This window comes from Molossus molossus, unplaced genomic scaffold, assembly GCF_014108415.1.
Source record: "Molossus molossus isolate mMolMol1 unplaced genomic scaffold, mMolMol1.p scaffold_m16_p_12, whole genome shotgun sequence".
In the NCBI taxonomy this organism is placed as follows: Eukaryota; Metazoa; Chordata; class Mammalia; order Chiroptera; family Molossidae; genus Molossus; species Molossus molossus.
Genome location: NW_023425347.1, coordinates 91379288 through 91396156, shown reverse-complemented (window position 1 = coordinate 91396156; position 16869 = coordinate 91379288). Strand labels below are relative to the sequence as shown.

The window sequence follows — 16869 nt, the reverse complement described above, 5'->3', positions numbered from 1 at the left end:
AAGCCTTATTCTGAACCATCCCTAGTGATGGAGCTTCTCTGGTTGAAGCCGGATGGATAGCATCTCTACTGTAGCCCTCGGAAGTTAGTTCATTATAATATGTTCACTGACTTTCTCACCACACAGTGGGAAGGTCCTTGAAGGCAAGGGTCCTGGCCTCTCTTCACAGCTCTCCCCTGCACGTAGGACAGAATCTGACATGTGGTCGGTGCTCAGGAGTGACCGAGGGGTGGAAGAGCTTCCATTAGCTGAAAGGACTTGGTGAATCAGAAGACGTTACATACGTGAAAAGACGCCCAGCCAACAAACTCCATGTATGCCCCTAGTATGTGCACAACACGGAGGGAATCCTTTTCTCCAGCCTCAGACTGCACCCTAACCACAGCTGTCCCCCACCCCTCTTACTGCGCACCTCCTCAAAGAATGGCCAAGGCTCCCCCCACCCCATCTCACCTCTTCTAACTCCCAGACGCCTACATTCTGGTTCTTGCCTCATGACCACAGAAGTGGCCACACCCAAGGTCACCAGTGGCCAGCTGACCACCAGGCCCTGGGTCTCCTCAACACGATTAACCACCATCCTCTCTTCAAGCTCTCACCCCATCTGGTCTGCTCCCACTCCTCAAAGCATGTCTCCTCCCAATCTTTCAATGGACGGTTCCCAGCGTTCTCGCCTTCGTCCCCTTCTCTGCTCTCTTCCTCCCCTCACCTCTCTCTATATATCCCTCAGATCCTGGCCCCCAGCCCAGGAAATAACACCCACCACCATCATTTGACCCATTGTCTTCAAGGTCATAACACAAACCTAAATCTCCTAGTTGCAACAGCTCTTCTGATTCCCCCATGTCCAGTGGTCTACAAGAGTTGTGACATTCTGACACAGGATCTGGACCCAGAAGCATCAAAGTAGGTGTGTCCAATTGTAATTGTATGCCCTTGATTACCAAATGTCATTCCTTCCCAACCCACATCTCTGACCCAGATCCATGAGTCTTGTACACAGACCCTCGGAAAGGGAAGGAAGTGCCTCACATCACTCATCCGATTCGTCCGAGCTCAGCACCAGTCATCCACAACACCTGCTTCACATGCAGGGCTCAGCACGTGGTAGGACTTAATAAACGTGTTGAATGAATGCATGAAAGTGTTAGTGCCTGTGGTGGGGGGGTAAGTGCTGATTCAACACCAAGGAAGGGGGTTGGAGTACTCAGTGGGAGGCCAACGCACTCCTTCTAGCAAGGAACACGGAGAATCAGGGATAAATCTGCAATAGAAATGTGAGGGAGAGCACCCAGTGATGGTGACAGAGACACTGGGGGACACTGGCATGGGTGAAATCTTCATCTTCAGCTTGTAAGACTTCCTGTATAATTAGATACAGGGGAGGGCAATCAGATACTAGCCAGTCTCCCCTGGACACTATGTCACAGCCAGCCCAGAGCTGCCACCCCAGGGATCCCAGCCCATTCTGAATGTGCCCTGTGTCTCCAGCCACCTGGGCCTCAGCTTCTGCGGGGAGACGTCTGTGGAGAACTTAAAGCTCCTGGAATAACTCTTGCACTAACATGGTGCTTGACAGTTTGCAACGATCCTTTGCACATCATCCAGGTAGATTTCACTGTCCCCATTTAACAGATAAGGAAACTGAGGCTCAGAGATATCAAATGACTTACCCAAGAGCTAGCAAGAGGTTTGGTGAGATTTGAACCCAAGCCAGTCTGACTGGGACCTTATCATCCCACTTTAACAAGATGTCTTTCGAAAAAAGCTGAAATCTAGACCCCACTGAAATTCACAGTAGCAGGTCTACATGAGATGTTTGATAATGCAGTCAGTGCATATACTCGGTGTTCAAATTACACACAATTGCTGCTGAGTAACACAGTCAATGCTGACAACAGGTGGTTTCATAGAGGACAGTAAATGCACCTACTAGACATGTGATAGTGATGACAAACATTGCCAGGGAGGGGTGTCCCAGGAACATGTTAACACACAGCTGGATTAACAACCCAATTAGTTACCATCCAGCAAGAAGCAGGGCTCTGGGGACAGGTAGTGGGTAGAAATGGAAGATCAGGGGAAAGTGGACAACTGGGCCAGGAAAGGCAACAGAGTAGAGAATATGGATCAGGGGTAGGAGTCAGGGTGCCAGGGAGGAGAAGGCATGCCAGGGACCAGGCCAGGGTTTACAGACCAGCTCTGCGAATGACTCCATTTGAGTGAAGCCCCACCACTGGTCAGAGGAGTCCTAGTCGTGGTGGTGATGGTGATAACGGTACCCAATGTGCAGCCTCCTCTGAGGATCCAGTTGGGTGTCAGACCCCTCCTCTCTGTACCCACAGAACCCTGAACTTGCCCTGCCACCTCAGTGTCTGGTCATCTGTCTGCCTCCCAGATCACAAAATGATTTCAAACCAGGCAGTCTGACCCTAGGGTCGGATGGATGGATGGATGGATGGATGGATGGATGGATGGATGGATGGATAAGAGGAGGATGGGGAGATGAAAGGTAGTAAGATGTTGCAATGATGGTTACCACGGTCACTTAAACCCATATCCCAAGAAGGCTTAGGAGAAACATTAAAGTCTAGCATAGACCCCCAGGTCAGGGACCACCACCCCAAAAACCCAGCCCGTGCATCCTCAGTAGAAGGGCCTGAAAGTACCTCTGGGCCTTTACTGCCTAAAGGTGAAGACCATCATTTAGCACCGCATCTTCTCATGACAGTCCCCGGGACAGAGTCACGCCTATAGGCAGGACCTAACACGATTTCAATTGAACTTGACGAGGAGTCATTATTGAACACCTACTGTGTGCCCAGCACAGTCATTTGCTGACCAGCTGGCAGCTGGCTGGCTTCCTCTGGCAGGCTGCCGGCCTGGCCAGCTGACTGACAGAATCCATATCAGCTTACACAGCAGTTGGCATTTCCTTCACTGTAAATGCCCTCGTCTCCCTGGATAGAGGGAGAGTGTGATGATGACAGGGGTGGTCAGAATGATTTAGCTTCAACTGTGATGCGCCCTGCCTGGGGCATTCTCGCTGTCATCAGGTGTTGACGGTTTATGGCTGTGGGTACTTAAACAGCTCGGCTATATGTTCCGATAGGCATCATATAAAACGATAAACAAGCAGGTGAGAGGCGAAAGGGACAGCCTGATCTGTTTGGGAAAAGATTACTTGGGAGCTGCTGACCCAGGCAAAAGAACAATATTGACATAGGTGAACTCACAGGGTGTCCCTGGGGTTAATGATGGAGCCTGGAGCAGACTCCCTGCGGTCAGCCCTCCTGAGTCCAAAAGGAAAGTGTTCCTGAGTATGTCCCCCACTATTGTGGTTTGGAGGAAATAGTTTATCCTCTCATCATACTAAAAGCAACACATCTCCATTGTAAAATATTTAGAGAATTCAGGAAAGTTGAAAAAAAGAAAGTAAAAAGCACCTATTAGTCGTCATCCCAAAGAAACACTATTGACCTGTCTTTTTTCTCTCTCTCTCTCTCTCTCTATATATATATATATATATACTTGCAAGAGCTGATATGGTAATAGTAATTAATAATAAGTAACTCTTAACATATCATAGTTATGTGCTAGGCATTGTTCTAAGTGCTTCACACGTATCCAGTCATTACTCCTCCCGCGCTCTGTGCGGTAGACCCATGATTATGCCTGTTTTACAAGTGAGAAGACGGAAGCACGGAGAGGTTAGCTGGCCCAGGCTCGCAGTCACTGTCCCACAGCACCGTTCTCCTGTCACAGGTCCAGTTCTAGCCTCTTGTTTGCCTCGAGCGTATGACATGTGCACTTTCCCACATCAGCGCACAAACTTCAGAAACATTTTGAATGGTTGCTAATTATTCAGAGCGGGTGCACTGCAGCTTACTTAGTCATCCCCTATTTTGGATATCTTTTCCCGAATTTTCACTGTTCTATAACGTCACCAGCACTGTGGCAGACAAAGTTTCCCAGAAGAAAGCCACTGCCTCCCACTGCTCTCCCCGCACCCACCCCACCGCCACCACACATGCGGGCCCAGCTCCGCACATGGTCCTAGCCCCCAACTCTCCACTTGCCCCCCCCCAGACAGAATCAGAACTCCGAGGGGGCTCTTACCCTGCACCAAATATATCCACGCCTGCCTCGGGCAAGATGGGAGAAGAGGCCCTGTCCATGGCCACCTGGGCAACACACCTAATCTCCACCAGCCTCGTTTTCTTCCTCGTAAAACAGAAACATCAATGCAAACCCTGCCGACCTCAAATGGAAAGTTCTCTGTTAGGCTCCGATGACAGAGTTATCATAAAAAGGCTTTTGAAACAGGAAAAGAGCTCTACATAGGCAAGAGATTGCTATTATTACATTAATTCGATAATGTTCCCCAAGGAGCTGCTGCCTACCAGGCGTTTGTGTGAAACCCTGGGGACATGGAGACCATCAAGAGAGCCCAGGACTGCCCAAGAAGCAAACACCGTCTGATGGACGAGGACAGACCAGCAATGACACACGGTGGGGTGACCGCGCGGACAGAGGGAAGCATCAGGGCCACAGGAGCCTAAGTGAGGCACCTAATCCAGATGGAGGGCACTCAGGGAAGGCTTTCCTGGTGGAGGTGACATGTCAGCTGACACCTGGAGGAGAAGGAGGATTCGACTGGGTGGGAAGGGATGAGAGGCTGAGAGAATGGCACACGCAAAAGAGCAGAGGCGTAAAAAGAACGACATCCTGGAAGGAAGAGCGTGGCCAGAGTAGCAGGTGTTCAGAGAATTGGAATGAGAGGAGGCTTGCAGTGTAGACCACACGGCATCTGCCCTGTAGCTGCACACCTCACTCCAGGAAGGGGACTGCGCAGGCACACTGGGTGATGGAGCAGCATGGCCCACTTTGCAGCCTAAAGGCACACAGCATTGTAGGAATGGGCGGGTGGGGCCGTGCTCCATAGACCAGTGCAGGGCAGTCTTGAGAGGCCTCTGCCTACCCTAGGCTCCCTTCCTCGAACCTGGCTCCATTGCACCCCAGCCAGGCTACCCCAAAGCAAGAATTTGGTGGATCTCCAGGAAGCTCAGGGAAAGAACCTACTAGGCACTGGGTATTCAATCATTGTTATGACCTTTAAATCCTTCCAGCAATCTTCTGAGGCCTGGGTTCATGGGCCCATTTTACAGATGAGGGTCAGAAAAGTGAAGTAATTACTGGGCCCGGGGTCACCGGTGGAATGTGCGCTTAGGGTTCAGGTTAATGTGAGCATCAGAGAGGCCGAGCCTGAAGCCTCTCCCCTGGTGCCCTTGGACAATTACCATTTCTAGTGACCTCCACTCACACCTGTCCATGGGACAAGGATAACGCCTCTCCCTCTGTGGCTGCGGGGAGGCCTGGCTGAGATACGCACCTAAAGCATGAAGCATGTAGAATGCACAGCAGCTCAGGGCCTGACTCTCCCCACATGCCCTGCAAGTACCCACTTTCCTGAGGTCAGGGTGGAGTTGGGTGAACCCTCTCTGCATTCACAAGTCCAATCCCAGGCACATTCTTGTGCTGAGTTCTCGGTTGCGTCAGAGCCCAAGCTGACAGTCTTTCCAGCTCAGCTGGGACTCCAGGAAGGCCCACAGCCCTGTTGCCCTCTGGGCATCTCGGAAATGCTCCACATGAGGTCCCTTTCTGCCAGTGGCCCAGAGAAAACCACTCAGGGGCTTTCCAGAGGCCTCAGCCAGAAAGTAAGGGGGTGAAAGTCCTGCCGTGTCTCCAAACAAGACCCTCGACACTGCTGTGCCCCAGCTTCTTCATGGTGGCAGAAGTCTCACTGGCCCACGGAGTCCACGGGGGGTTGACGTATTTCCTCCTCAACAAATACAGGGTCGGGCAAAAGGAGGTTTGCAGTTGTTCCTCTGGAAAATAGTCCAATAATTAATAAATAATAAAACAAGAATAAACTGTGTTTTGTATACTCACAACTGTAAACCCACTTTTGTCTACCGTGTTTGTGTTTGGACACTGTTCTAGATGCTGGAGAGAGAGCCAAAGCAGGACACTGCCCATCCTTCTGAGGCACAGGATCTTCCCTACACCAAGACTGTCGCTCCCAAGCCACCGCCCCCTCTGAGGCCCAGTCAAGTCCCACCAGCTCACCCACCGTCTCTGCCCGCCCCAGAACTCCTTGTTTTGTGCCTATTTCTTCCTTTCCTATCATAATTAGTCATGAACTTGTCTGTCCTTGCCTGTTCCCTCTCCCTAACCTCCACCCCTGACTGCAGACAGAAGCACCTTGAGGGCTCATCCATGTGTCCCCAGCACGGAGCGCGGGACCAGGCGCACAGGGCTCCGTGCATGTAACGTATCACGGCAAAAGCCCGCCGCAGGCTACGGAGGCATCACGGCATGTGAGCCAGACTTGGGCTGTTATCACTTCTGGCTTTACTCCAACGCTGTAGGCCTCAGTTTCTTCGTGTGTGCAATGGGGATAGGATATAGCGCCCCGACTGGTGCAATGGATCGATGATCGCTGTGAGAATTAGCAAGTGCTCCTGACCCTGAATGCAGCGCGCTCTCGGGTTATAGGACGCTCCTGCCCAAGTTCCCTGGGGTCTGCCCGGGGGAACCTCTAGGATCCAGGGGCGGCTGCAAACCAGGATGGGAAAAGCCGCAGGGGGCAGGGAGGGCGGAGGCGGGCGGGGCGACCGCTTGGGAGGCCGCCAGACAGTAAATAATTCACGCAGATGAACGGGAGATAAGTGCGGCTTCGTGGGGGATTGAGTTCAGGTCGGAGGAGGCTGGGCCGGCTGCAGGGGACTTGCGACTCCCCAGCCCGGAGGGGAATAAACGCGCTCCGTCTGCCGGGACAGCGCGGCCCCAGGTGCCGGCTCCTGCCACTCCCTGTCATTGGCCGGAGCTCCCCGGAACTGCCCCGCGGGGCAACAGGCCTCGGCCCGCCGCCTCCGCCCAGCCGTCCCCATGGCAACCGCTGGCCCGGTCCAGGGTTCATGGCCAACCGGATCCTCAGCCTCCGCTCCCCCACGGGAGGATGGGCGGTTTAGGCCCAGAACCCTGCGCCCTCTGAGCTGCCAGAAGCGGTAGAAGCTGTCCAGTCCCACAGTTGAAACCTGGGGGCCTTGAGGTCAGCATCCCTGCGTTTCGACCCCAGCTCCACTTTCTAGCTGTGCGACCTTAAGCAGGTGACTTCATTGCTCTGTGCTTCCATGTCCCTTATCGGTAAAGTGGGGATGATGACAGTGACAATAATCCCCTCATAGGGTTGCTGTGAAAATTAAATGCAATAAACGCAGACTGTAGAACAGTTACTGGCCTATTGCAAGCGCCTCATAAATATTATTTCCCATACTGGGAAATGGAGCCCCAGAGAGGCAAAATACCTGGCGGTGACGGTCACACGGTTGGCCAGGCCATTCTGAGACACCCACCGTGAATGCTGGTGGCATCTATTGGGGTTCCCCGAGAGTTTCCTAAGCTTCCTGTGGGCCCCCCCCCCCTCCCGACTGCTTGAAATTTCACTGTCATTGAGTGGCCGATGACCAGGCAGTGAGGTCCCTGAGAGCCAGAAAAAGCCTTGCTTTAGCAAGCCCTCGTCTCCCCAGGGCCCACCCAATCCCACACCTGACGCATCAGCCCTTGAATGAGTATGGATTTAATTAATTAAGTAGTTGATTTCTTCTTCCCAAACACCCTTCCAAACCAAACTCTTTCATCCCTTAGCCATCCACTCTCCGCCTTAGAAGACGCCCTCTCCCGGCAACTTCCTGTCCTAGCTGTCTGCCCCCACCCACCCGCCCCCATCACCACTCCTTTAGGATTTCCCATGGCACGTTTCCCGGGTCCTGCTCTTCCCTTCAGCCTGTCCCTCCTGACCTCCCTTCCCCTTTAGTGACCCTTTGTCCTCAAACAGCTGTTTCTGGGTCAAGGACCTTCCTGCAGACCCATGGGTGTGCACTGCCAGGGTTAATAACAAACCCTCTGTGTGAGAGGTAACAGGAGAAACCAAATCTTCATCCCAGAAAACGGGGGAAATGGATGGAGGCCCGTGCCAGCAAGGTGGGGCTGTCTTTCTGGGCTCTTGGTCCCAGTGGAGTAGTGGCTGGGGCCGAAGGACACAGGCTCTCTATCCCCGGGGGCCACCCCACAAGCTCCAGCCCAGCTGCCAGGTTTCCCCGGATACAGCTCGGTCTCCAAGGATTTATTTTTTGCACATGGTTTGGGAGAATCTCTGCTGCTGGAATAGGACAACCTTTTCCCCCCTTCTCCTTCCCTCCAAAAGGCAGCTTTTATAAACCAGAGCAGCTGCCTGAAGGTTTCCAAAAGAAAATTCTGCACAGTTTCTAAGCAGAGTGACAGTTCCCCTCCACAGGAAGTTGCTTTTATGAAGGGTTTTGTTTTTGTTTTTAATCTCTCTCTCTCTCTCTCCCTCTCTCTCTCTCTCTCTCTTTTAAGGTTCCATCTATTGGTCATCAGGCAGTACCTTGGGTCTTGTGGGCATTTTTGTTTTTCCCCGGTTTGCCTGGAACTCAAGATTACATCTAAACCACAGTGACTTGCCCAACACAGAGGTAAAGTTGAACCGTTGAAAAGTGGGTCATTCGCATCACCTGGGCAGAAGAATCCCAAGTAATTTATGGAGATACAACCTCCTCAAGGAGAGGGAGATAACTTCCCACTCTCTAAGTGGTCTAAACATAATGATTTCCTTACAAAGAGCACAGAAGTGGGGAGGGACTTTGCGGTGAAGAAACCTGACCAATGCAACCTCAGCTGGATGGGTGATCAAGGTCAACATCAACAGTGACAAGCCATGTTGATAACATGTGTCCTCAACATGATGTGATGAGAAAATGATCCTTTATCTCCATGGTCTTCCTCCCAAAACCCATAACTCCAGTTGAACTATGAGAAAAACATCAGACAAACTCCAGCTGAGGGGATATCTACAAAATACCTGACCAGTATTCCATCAAAAACAAGGGAAGTCTCAAACCGTCTCAGCCAAGGGGTACCCAAGGAGACATGATGACTAAAAGGAATGTGGGATTCTGGAACAGAAAAGGACGTCAGATAAAAACAAATGAAATCTGAATGAAATGTGCAGTTCAGTTAATAGTAATGAACCAATGTTTTTGTTCCTTCATGGTGAATAATGTACCATTCATAGTAATGTCAGACATGAACAATAGAGGAAACTGGGTCAGGGGTAGATGTACTCTCTTCACAACTTTTCTGTAAATCTAAATGATTCTGACATTAAAAAAAATGTTTACGTGGCTCTCCTGTTTGCTACCATGCTACCGTGTTTGCATTTCAGGTAATCCCAAGACCCAGTTCCCTTGGTTCCCTCTTTTTGACAGCATTAAGAATCTGAGCTGCTGATTTTAGGGGTATCCAAGCCCCTAGCTCCCACCCTCATTTCTGTGGGTACTAGCACCATTTCAAAGCCAGGGAAAACATATTTCCTTGCCATTGCGTACCCAGTGAGCCTGGCACAGGGCCTGGCCCATAATAGGTGCTAAGTTAATATCTGTCAAATGAATGAAACTCAAGAAGGATCTGTAGGAAGGGATCCAAGCAGAAAGCCAAGCTCTTCCCTTCCTAGGGCAAAAAGTCATACCTCGATCCAGAGAGGGAAGACTTCGGACAATCTGGTTAGGAGGGGGCGAGACTTCTCTCGACACTGCTTTGGAGAGCAAGCAGACAGATTTACTTGGAATTGGATTTGTTGGCTGCTTTGAGGAGCTAATGGAGATCATGAGAAACAAGCTGACTCCCCTACTCCACCAACCACCCTGAAATGATGCCTCCACTGCCCCTTAAGTACCCTTGGGGTATCGGTTCTGTGCTGCCAAAAACCATCTGCAAAGAAGCTTTGTGCAGCCAGACTGTTTGCTAGGTCTTGAAAGTCCATCACCTGGCACATAGTAGGCACTTCACATATGTTCATATCAATGGCAACCATTTATTAGGCACCAGGCCCTGTGCTGGATCTGTCTAATTGTGCAGGGGACATTTTGTCATCCCCATTTTACAGTGACCCTAAGAGCTTGAGAAACTGGCCCCAAGTCACAGTTAGGAAGCACAGCAGAGAAGTTTCCAATCCAAGTCATCTAAAGTCTCAAATGTGTGCCCTTTACTCTCAAACCACCACCCTAACATCTGTCCCTTCCGCCAGGCCCTCGGGGTCTCAGAGTCTGCTGCCTGCTGTCTGCAGAGGCGCCCTGAGCTCACTCCTTCATCTGTGGTCTCCAGACAGCAGTAATTTCAAGCCCCTTTCTTTTAAAACTTCATTTGCCAATTTCCCCCGTGGAGGTGCTTTCTGATATTCCTTCAGGCTGTCAGCCTGGACAGGCCACAGAAGCAGAAGCCGAAGAGATGGATGCTTATTACAAGCATTCAATTAGTGGAGTTTGAATAATGCAGCCCTGGGTGCGCCATCCCTACGTGGCGGCTTGGAGACACCCTCCCCCACCTCAGACTGTTAATGGCCTTTTTCATATTTATTGCTACCTAACCAGATATCCTGCACTTGGTATAATTTGATATTTGCCCAGTCCCCAAAGTGCCTTCTCAACAAATGTTTACCCCAACGTTAGAGCGGATGGATAAGATTTATGTTCCCTTTAGCTGAGTGGAGTCCTCGGGAAAGTCAGACTCTGTCTTCCCAGGCAGAGAATCCTGCCTTGGCTGCTGGGGTGGCCTCCAGCAGGAACATTTTAATACATCACTTATTAAAATGGACCTGGAGCCTCGGCCAAGGGCTCCCATGCTCTCCCCCCCTTCCCAGCAGAGGGCAGCTCGGGGCCTTGGCTAACGACATCCAAGCCCTGCCTCCCTCTGACCCCTTACGGCTTGTCTGTTGTACAGAATAGCAGGAGAGCCAGCCTCAAAACAACAAACCAACAAAAGGATCTTTAAGGCTTCAGGACAGTGGCTGCAGCTGGGACCGAGCCCAGGTCTGGGGTCAGATGACTGCATCCCCATCCTGGCACTTGGGCTCTGGGTTCAAGTTCTGCCCCAGTGACTTAACTAGCTGAGTGACCTCACACAAGATACTTAATGTCTCTGAGCCCTGGCTTCTCCTGCACAATCAGGATAGTAATGTCGACTTCATAGGGCTATTGTGAGTGGGGTAAACAGCAAAAGCTTTATTAATGTGGACACGGTGTGGTCCTTGTAGTCCTTCTGGGGTGTCAGTTTGCTCACCTACTAAGAGTTCATGGTGGTGGGTCTCCAGGGTTGCTGGGCCAGTTACGTGAGGGTGGAAGGGAAAGCTCTTCGTAACTGCACAGTGCTGTGATCAGGTAAGTGGTAATTACCCCTGGCGCAGACATGCCTGTGCCTTCGGAAGGAAGCCTCCCAGGTGGCTCCTACCCACCTTGGCAGATTGATGGTGAGTGGAAGGTGGGCCCTGCCTCTCTGTGAGGCACCCCTAGGCCTCACAGGAAAAGTGGGGCTTCGTAATGGCTACAGGCCCATTAGCTCCACAGCGCTGGGATTCTCTAGGGTCAGGAGGGAGCACATCCAGGTTCGGGGACCGGGCATGCGCCTGGGAAAATCAAGTTCGCATTCCCAAATCATCCTGCTGGCACTGCCAGTGCCAGCTTGCCTGCCATTCCTAATAATGACTAATGGGATTACAAGCTCCCTGCTTGGTCCTGAGCTCTGGGCCTCCACTGCCTGGGAAGGGGGGGATGAGACATCACCCCTCCCCCACAGGCCCTCTGGAGCCCCTCTTCCTCCCCCCAACCCCACCCCAGGGCCTGTCTTACCTGATGTCTGAGTCACAGGCAGGCTCCTGTCACTGTGAGCTGTGTTGTGACTCCCGGGCTGACAGTTTTACAACAAACACATTAAAAGCTCCCGGCACTGGGGCTCCTGGATGTGGAACAACCCAGGAGAAAAAACTCTCCCTGCCTTTCTTCAGCCAAAATCCTTCTCCCAACCCCTCCTCCCCCAGAGGGTCAGATGACTGTATCCCCATCCTGGCACTTGGGCTCTGGGCCTGTTCCACCTCCATTAACTACCCTGAACACAGCAAGGGGCCGAGAAATTTTTTTCATAGCAAGCTTTTCTGAGCGGTGATTGCAGGAAAGCTGCTGAGAGCGGAAGCCTGAGACGTCCCAGGCTGTGGGCCCTGGAGGACCCGGCTCATCCCTCCTGCAGGGACCTGTGAACTCAGGATGGAGAAGGGATGAGGGTCACCTCGCTCTTCTTCACACAGGTGGCCCTCAGTAAAGGACTGTGTGGACATATGACCCTGAGCGCTATGATGTACTGGGTGTTGTTATCCTCCCAACAACCCTGGGAGGTGAGAACTGCATTATTCCCACTTTACAGATTTGAAAAGTGAGGCTTAAAGAAGTGAAGGGACTTGCTCAAGTCCATAGAGTTAGGAAGGGAAGGAACTGGGATTTGAATCCAAGTCTGCCAGCCTCCAAACATCACTCTTAACAAGATTGACTGCCTCCAACACACCAGCCCTCCATCTCTCACACCCCACCAGGGATGGCAGGAACCTCAGGGACGCAGAGAGAACCCAGTGCAAATCCACACTGAATGAACGCGCTCTTTGGGGGTGGCCTTGCCTGTCCAGCTTGTCTCTCCCACCATCTGAGCCCAACCCACAGTGCCCTCCACTTCGCCTTTCTGCTTCACAGACCAAAGCCACCCTTCAGCTCCTTCCTGTGTGCATCCAGCAGGCAAAAAGCAAGTCCCCCAGAACCGAAGCAGAGAAAAGAGAGGAATGAGACACAGGAACAGTTCTTTTATTGTACATCGGAGAAATAGCCCTGTGTACTGGTTAAAGGTGCAACATACAGAATATCGAATTAAGAAAAGAGGAACAAGGAAGGGAAGGGAAGAAACCTCTTGAGGTCCAAAGTTGCGAACAAAAAAATGGTAAAAGATTTCCTCACGCAAGAGGCATTTTTGCAAATACCATGCAAAACAGGCAGCTGGTGTGCCTTAAGAGAACCCCTATAAATAACAGAAAAGACACTCTAAGCATTCCTTTACGTGGACTCAGAGCACAAGGAAAAAGAAAGGAAACCAAAATGCCTTTTGGCATTTCAAGATATTTGGCACTCTTGTGATTACATTTTTTTACAGTCCATTAAAGAAAATAAACTGACACAATATTGGAGGAAAAAAACAGGCTGCTCACACAACAGACTGCAGAGAGAGGTTAGAAAAAGCTCAAGCATTTTTTTTTCTTTTTCTTTTTTTTTTTTATGGTTTTTCTCTCCTGACATATAAAACGTGTCCATTTGCATTAACTTGGGCAAATAAGCTTGCAGCAACAAAGAAACACAAGCTTTACAAGTCATTTTAAAATAAAACAAGGATTCTTTCTATGTATCATTCCTTAGAAAAGTTCTCTTATTTTCAACACATTCCTGATAACTTTGAAAGATGACCAAAATAAAACAGAGTACCTATACAGATCACTTTCTGATATTTTTTTTTTGTACATCCAAGGATAACAACATAAAAAAATAAAACCGAACAGCATTTCACATCCAAGTGCACAGAATAATTTTTGCAAGATCAAATAATGTAAACATTGGGAACAGCCAAATCAGCGAAGGATGCCAACACCTCAAAACACCCGGTGTTGCCACTTCATTATTTAAGTGGCTCAAAATCCGGATCTATAATTGCGCAATATTCACTGTATATAAAAAGAAATGGATATTAATTTTGACAGCTGCAACTGAGACTTCTTTTTTATTTCTTTATATGTGTGTATATAGTGATTTTGTTATTTTTTAATTTTTTTTTAATTTTTATTTTTGCAGAGGAGCCCAGAGCCTTCTCCTCCTCCTCCTTCTCCCGCCTCATCTGTCTCCCGGCCTGACACGAGATACAGGTTGTTGATTTCATCGCAGGTAGCAAGCTAGTAATAAATTTCAAAGTGCTTTCTCTTTTCACGCTCTTTTTGCCAGTAACTGTTACCGCCGTTCTTATTTCTTATTCTCTCCCTTAACTCATTGTCTTTGGGGGAGTTAGACACCAGGAGGTGCCTTGTCTGTCATATTTTTCAGCACGTCATCAATCCTATCATCTTCAATAACAACTGCAAAAAAGGGGGGAGAAAAGGAAAAGTGAGTGCGCTGGGCTTCGCCAGGGGTCTCGGTTACGCCCAGAGCAGGGGTGGGGGTGGCGGCGCAGGAGAGGCGGGCTCCTTGTGAGCAGATACAGCCCCATCCTCTTTGGTCTCCGCCTGCCCGGGGTCCCTCGGTGGCTTTCCTCTGAATCACTCCCCCCACCCGCTGGCTGTGTCCCGGCTCGGTTCTAAGAAAAGGAAGCAGAGAAGGAGCAAATCCCCAAGCTCTGGCCGAGTCCACACCACCCACCCCACCCCCAGGGTGCATTTATTTAGAAAGGGCCAAGGTCTCCGGGTCTGGGACCCTCAAGGATGCTCCAAGAGCAGCTCGGGAAGCCAAGACTGGGTGAGGCGCGGCGGGGACGGGGAGCGGACGCTAGGGGCTGGTTCCCACGGCGTGCCGCCGGTCGAGGGATCTGGCCTCGCCTGGGCCGGGACCCGCTCTTGAGTGAACTCGGCCTCTCTGCTCTCCCTACCGCTACAGAGGTCAGAGCCTCCCTTCGCTGTCTGCCTGGGGCTCGCCACTTCTCGGCATCTGCCTCTCCCTGCGTCCTCCGCCTCTCTTGCCATCTCGACCTCGCCTCGCCTTCCTCAGTCCCATTAATCGGCCCGACAGTCACCTGTCCAGGTCTCTGTGTCTGGGGTGCCGGTCTCCCTCATTGTTTCAGCTGCTTCTCTGCCCTCCCCAGACTAGCGTCCCCGCTCACTGTCTCTCCGCCCTGGCTCCCTCTCTCGAGCTTTGTCTCGGTCTCTGCCCATCTCGGTCCCCACCCCCAACCGGCTGCCTCCCTGCCTCTGCGTCTCAGTGTCTCCCGGCTGCTATAGGTCTCCCTCATTGTCCCCGCGCCTCGGGAGCTCCTCTCCGAGCCTCGCGGTGGGTGCCCCCGTCTCTCCCGGGCTTTTCCAGCTCTCGCGCCGAGCCTGTGCGCTCGGCAAACTCCCTCCCCCTGAGTCACAATGAAAACCTCGAAAGCCCCTCGACTTTCCCGCAGGAGTGGGGTCTTTCTGCACTTCCCCATGCCGTCCCTTGGGGAGTCCTGGGACACCACCCTCCCTCCGGGTTGCAGAGCAACTACACTGCGCAAAAGGGGGGTAGGGGTAGAAATTAAAAAGCAAACTTCGGTGCGAATGGGGTCCCAGTATAACCTTCATCCAGCCCCCGGGGCAGCTAGAAGCCGCCACGCCCCCTGGGTGACCCCACCGGGAATCGGGCTGAGGAGGAGGGAGTCCGCGGCCAGCTAAAGCCGGACCCGCAGTGCGGGATCCCCCAATTCCGCACGATAGGATTCCACTGGGTCGGAACGGGCTCCGGGGTGCGGGAGACCCCCGCCAACCTCCGCCAGGCCTCAGTGCCCGAGAAAGGGGGTGTCTGGGGAGGAGGCCGCGAACTCACCCCGCTTGCTCCGGCCGATCTGGCCCAGCTTGGGCGGCCGCTTATTCTGCCCGGCGCCAAAGAAGTTGTTGGTGTCCTGCAGGCGGCAGGAGAAGATCTGGCCCACATCGCCGCCGTCGCCGTAGGGGCTCAGCTTCTCGTCGCCGTAGGGCAGCACCTCCGACATGGTTGCGTCCGGGGGCTCTGCGGCGGCGCCTCCTCCGCCCGCGTCCCCGCCCGCGGCGGACAGGGTCAGCGGCGCTGGGGCCGGGGGCGGCCGGCCGGGAACGGCCCTCGGGCTGTGGCGGCGGCAGTGGCGCCGGCGGGAGGCAAGGGGGCACCGCTAGGGCAGGAGCGCGCAGCCCGCCTGAGCGACCCGGCGAGCGCCCGCCGCTGCGCTGCGCTGCGCTCCGGCTCCGCGCGCGAGTGGCGGCTGCTCCGGCAGAGGCGAGCAGGATTCACATCCTCGGCGGGCTCGGCGCTGGGCTGGGGCCGGCCGGGCGGGGCCGCGAGCCGGGAGGAGGAAGGGTGTCCCAGCGAGCCCCGAGGGCGAGGGCCGAGACGGGTGCACTCCGGGGAGCCGGCGGGCTGGTCCTGCGGCGAGTGCGGGCGGCGGCGCAGGTCCGGGAGGCAGACTGGGGAGCTGCGAGCGGCGGGGTGGCGAGGGGCGGGGGGGAGGGGGAGGTGGAAGTGAGGGAGGAGGGAGCACACGAGAGGGGGGGTGGGCACCCGGAGGGAAGGAGGGGGAAAGAGCCACCGAGAGGGAGACTGGAAGAAAAACAGACCGAAAGGGAGAGGGAGGGAAGCAGGGAATGGACAAAAAGAGACCGAAGAGACAGAAAGAGGAAGGAACAGGAGAGAAGACTAGATCGGGGTCGGAGAGGCAGAGGCAAGAGAGAAGACAGAAAGGGCAAGAAAGGGGGAGAGAAAGAGGGTCGGGAGGGAACCAGGAGCTGAGTGAGGAAGGAGAGGGAAGCCGGGTCTGAGGAGCCAACAAGCTGCAAGCCAGAAATGCCGGCCGCGGCGCGGAGGCGAGGCACGGGAGGAGAGCAGAGGAGGGCGGGGAGGAGGGGACCCGGGGCCTCGGGGAGAGATCCCTGGAAGCCGAGCTACGTCACGGGGCCGCGCCGGCCGGCCCGGGCCGCGGCTCGCTTCCTGCCCCCGCCCCCAGCACCCCGCGTCCCGCCCGCGCGGAGGGGCCCCAGCGAGCCCCGCCCCGGCCTGGCGGCCTCCGGGCGCCTCCTCTCCCCGCGCCCCCTCCCGCGGGTGTTTACCCGGCCCCGAGCCGGTGTGCGGCGGCTCCGCGCCGGACTCGCCCGCTCCGCCTCCCGCGGGGAGCCGTGGGGAGTGGGGCTTCGGCAAGCAGGAGGGGAGCGGGCAGACGACGCACACTCCA

At 53.4% G+C, this 16869-nt stretch overlaps 1 protein-coding gene across 1 annotated transcript; it reads right to left on the bottom strand.

The window, feature by feature from the left end:
* Positions 1-12740: 12740 nt before the first annotated feature.
* CAMK2N1 (calcium/calmodulin dependent protein kinase II inhibitor 1) lies at positions 12741-16594 on the bottom strand. The gene is made up of 2 exons (XM_036256584.1): positions 15495-16594; positions 12741-14071 (listed from the first exon to the last, which is right to left on the bottom strand). The coding sequence occupies exons 1-2, from the start codon at positions 15658-15660 to the stop codon at positions 14001-14003; spliced, it is 237 nt and encodes a 78-aa protein (XP_036112477.1). The 5' UTR covers positions 15661-16594; the 3' UTR covers positions 12741-14000.
* Positions 16595-16869: the final 275 nt, after the last annotated feature.

Coding starts and splice junctions, on each gene's coding strand:
- CAMK2N1 (XM_036256584.1), bottom strand. CDS start 15,660: ATGTCGGAGGTGCTGCCCTACGGCGACGAGAAGCTGAGCCCCTACGGC. Junction 14,072..15,494: donor GATCGGCCGGAGCAAGCGGG/GTGAGTTCGCGG, acceptor CCTTTTTTGCAG/TTGTTATTGAAGATGATAGG.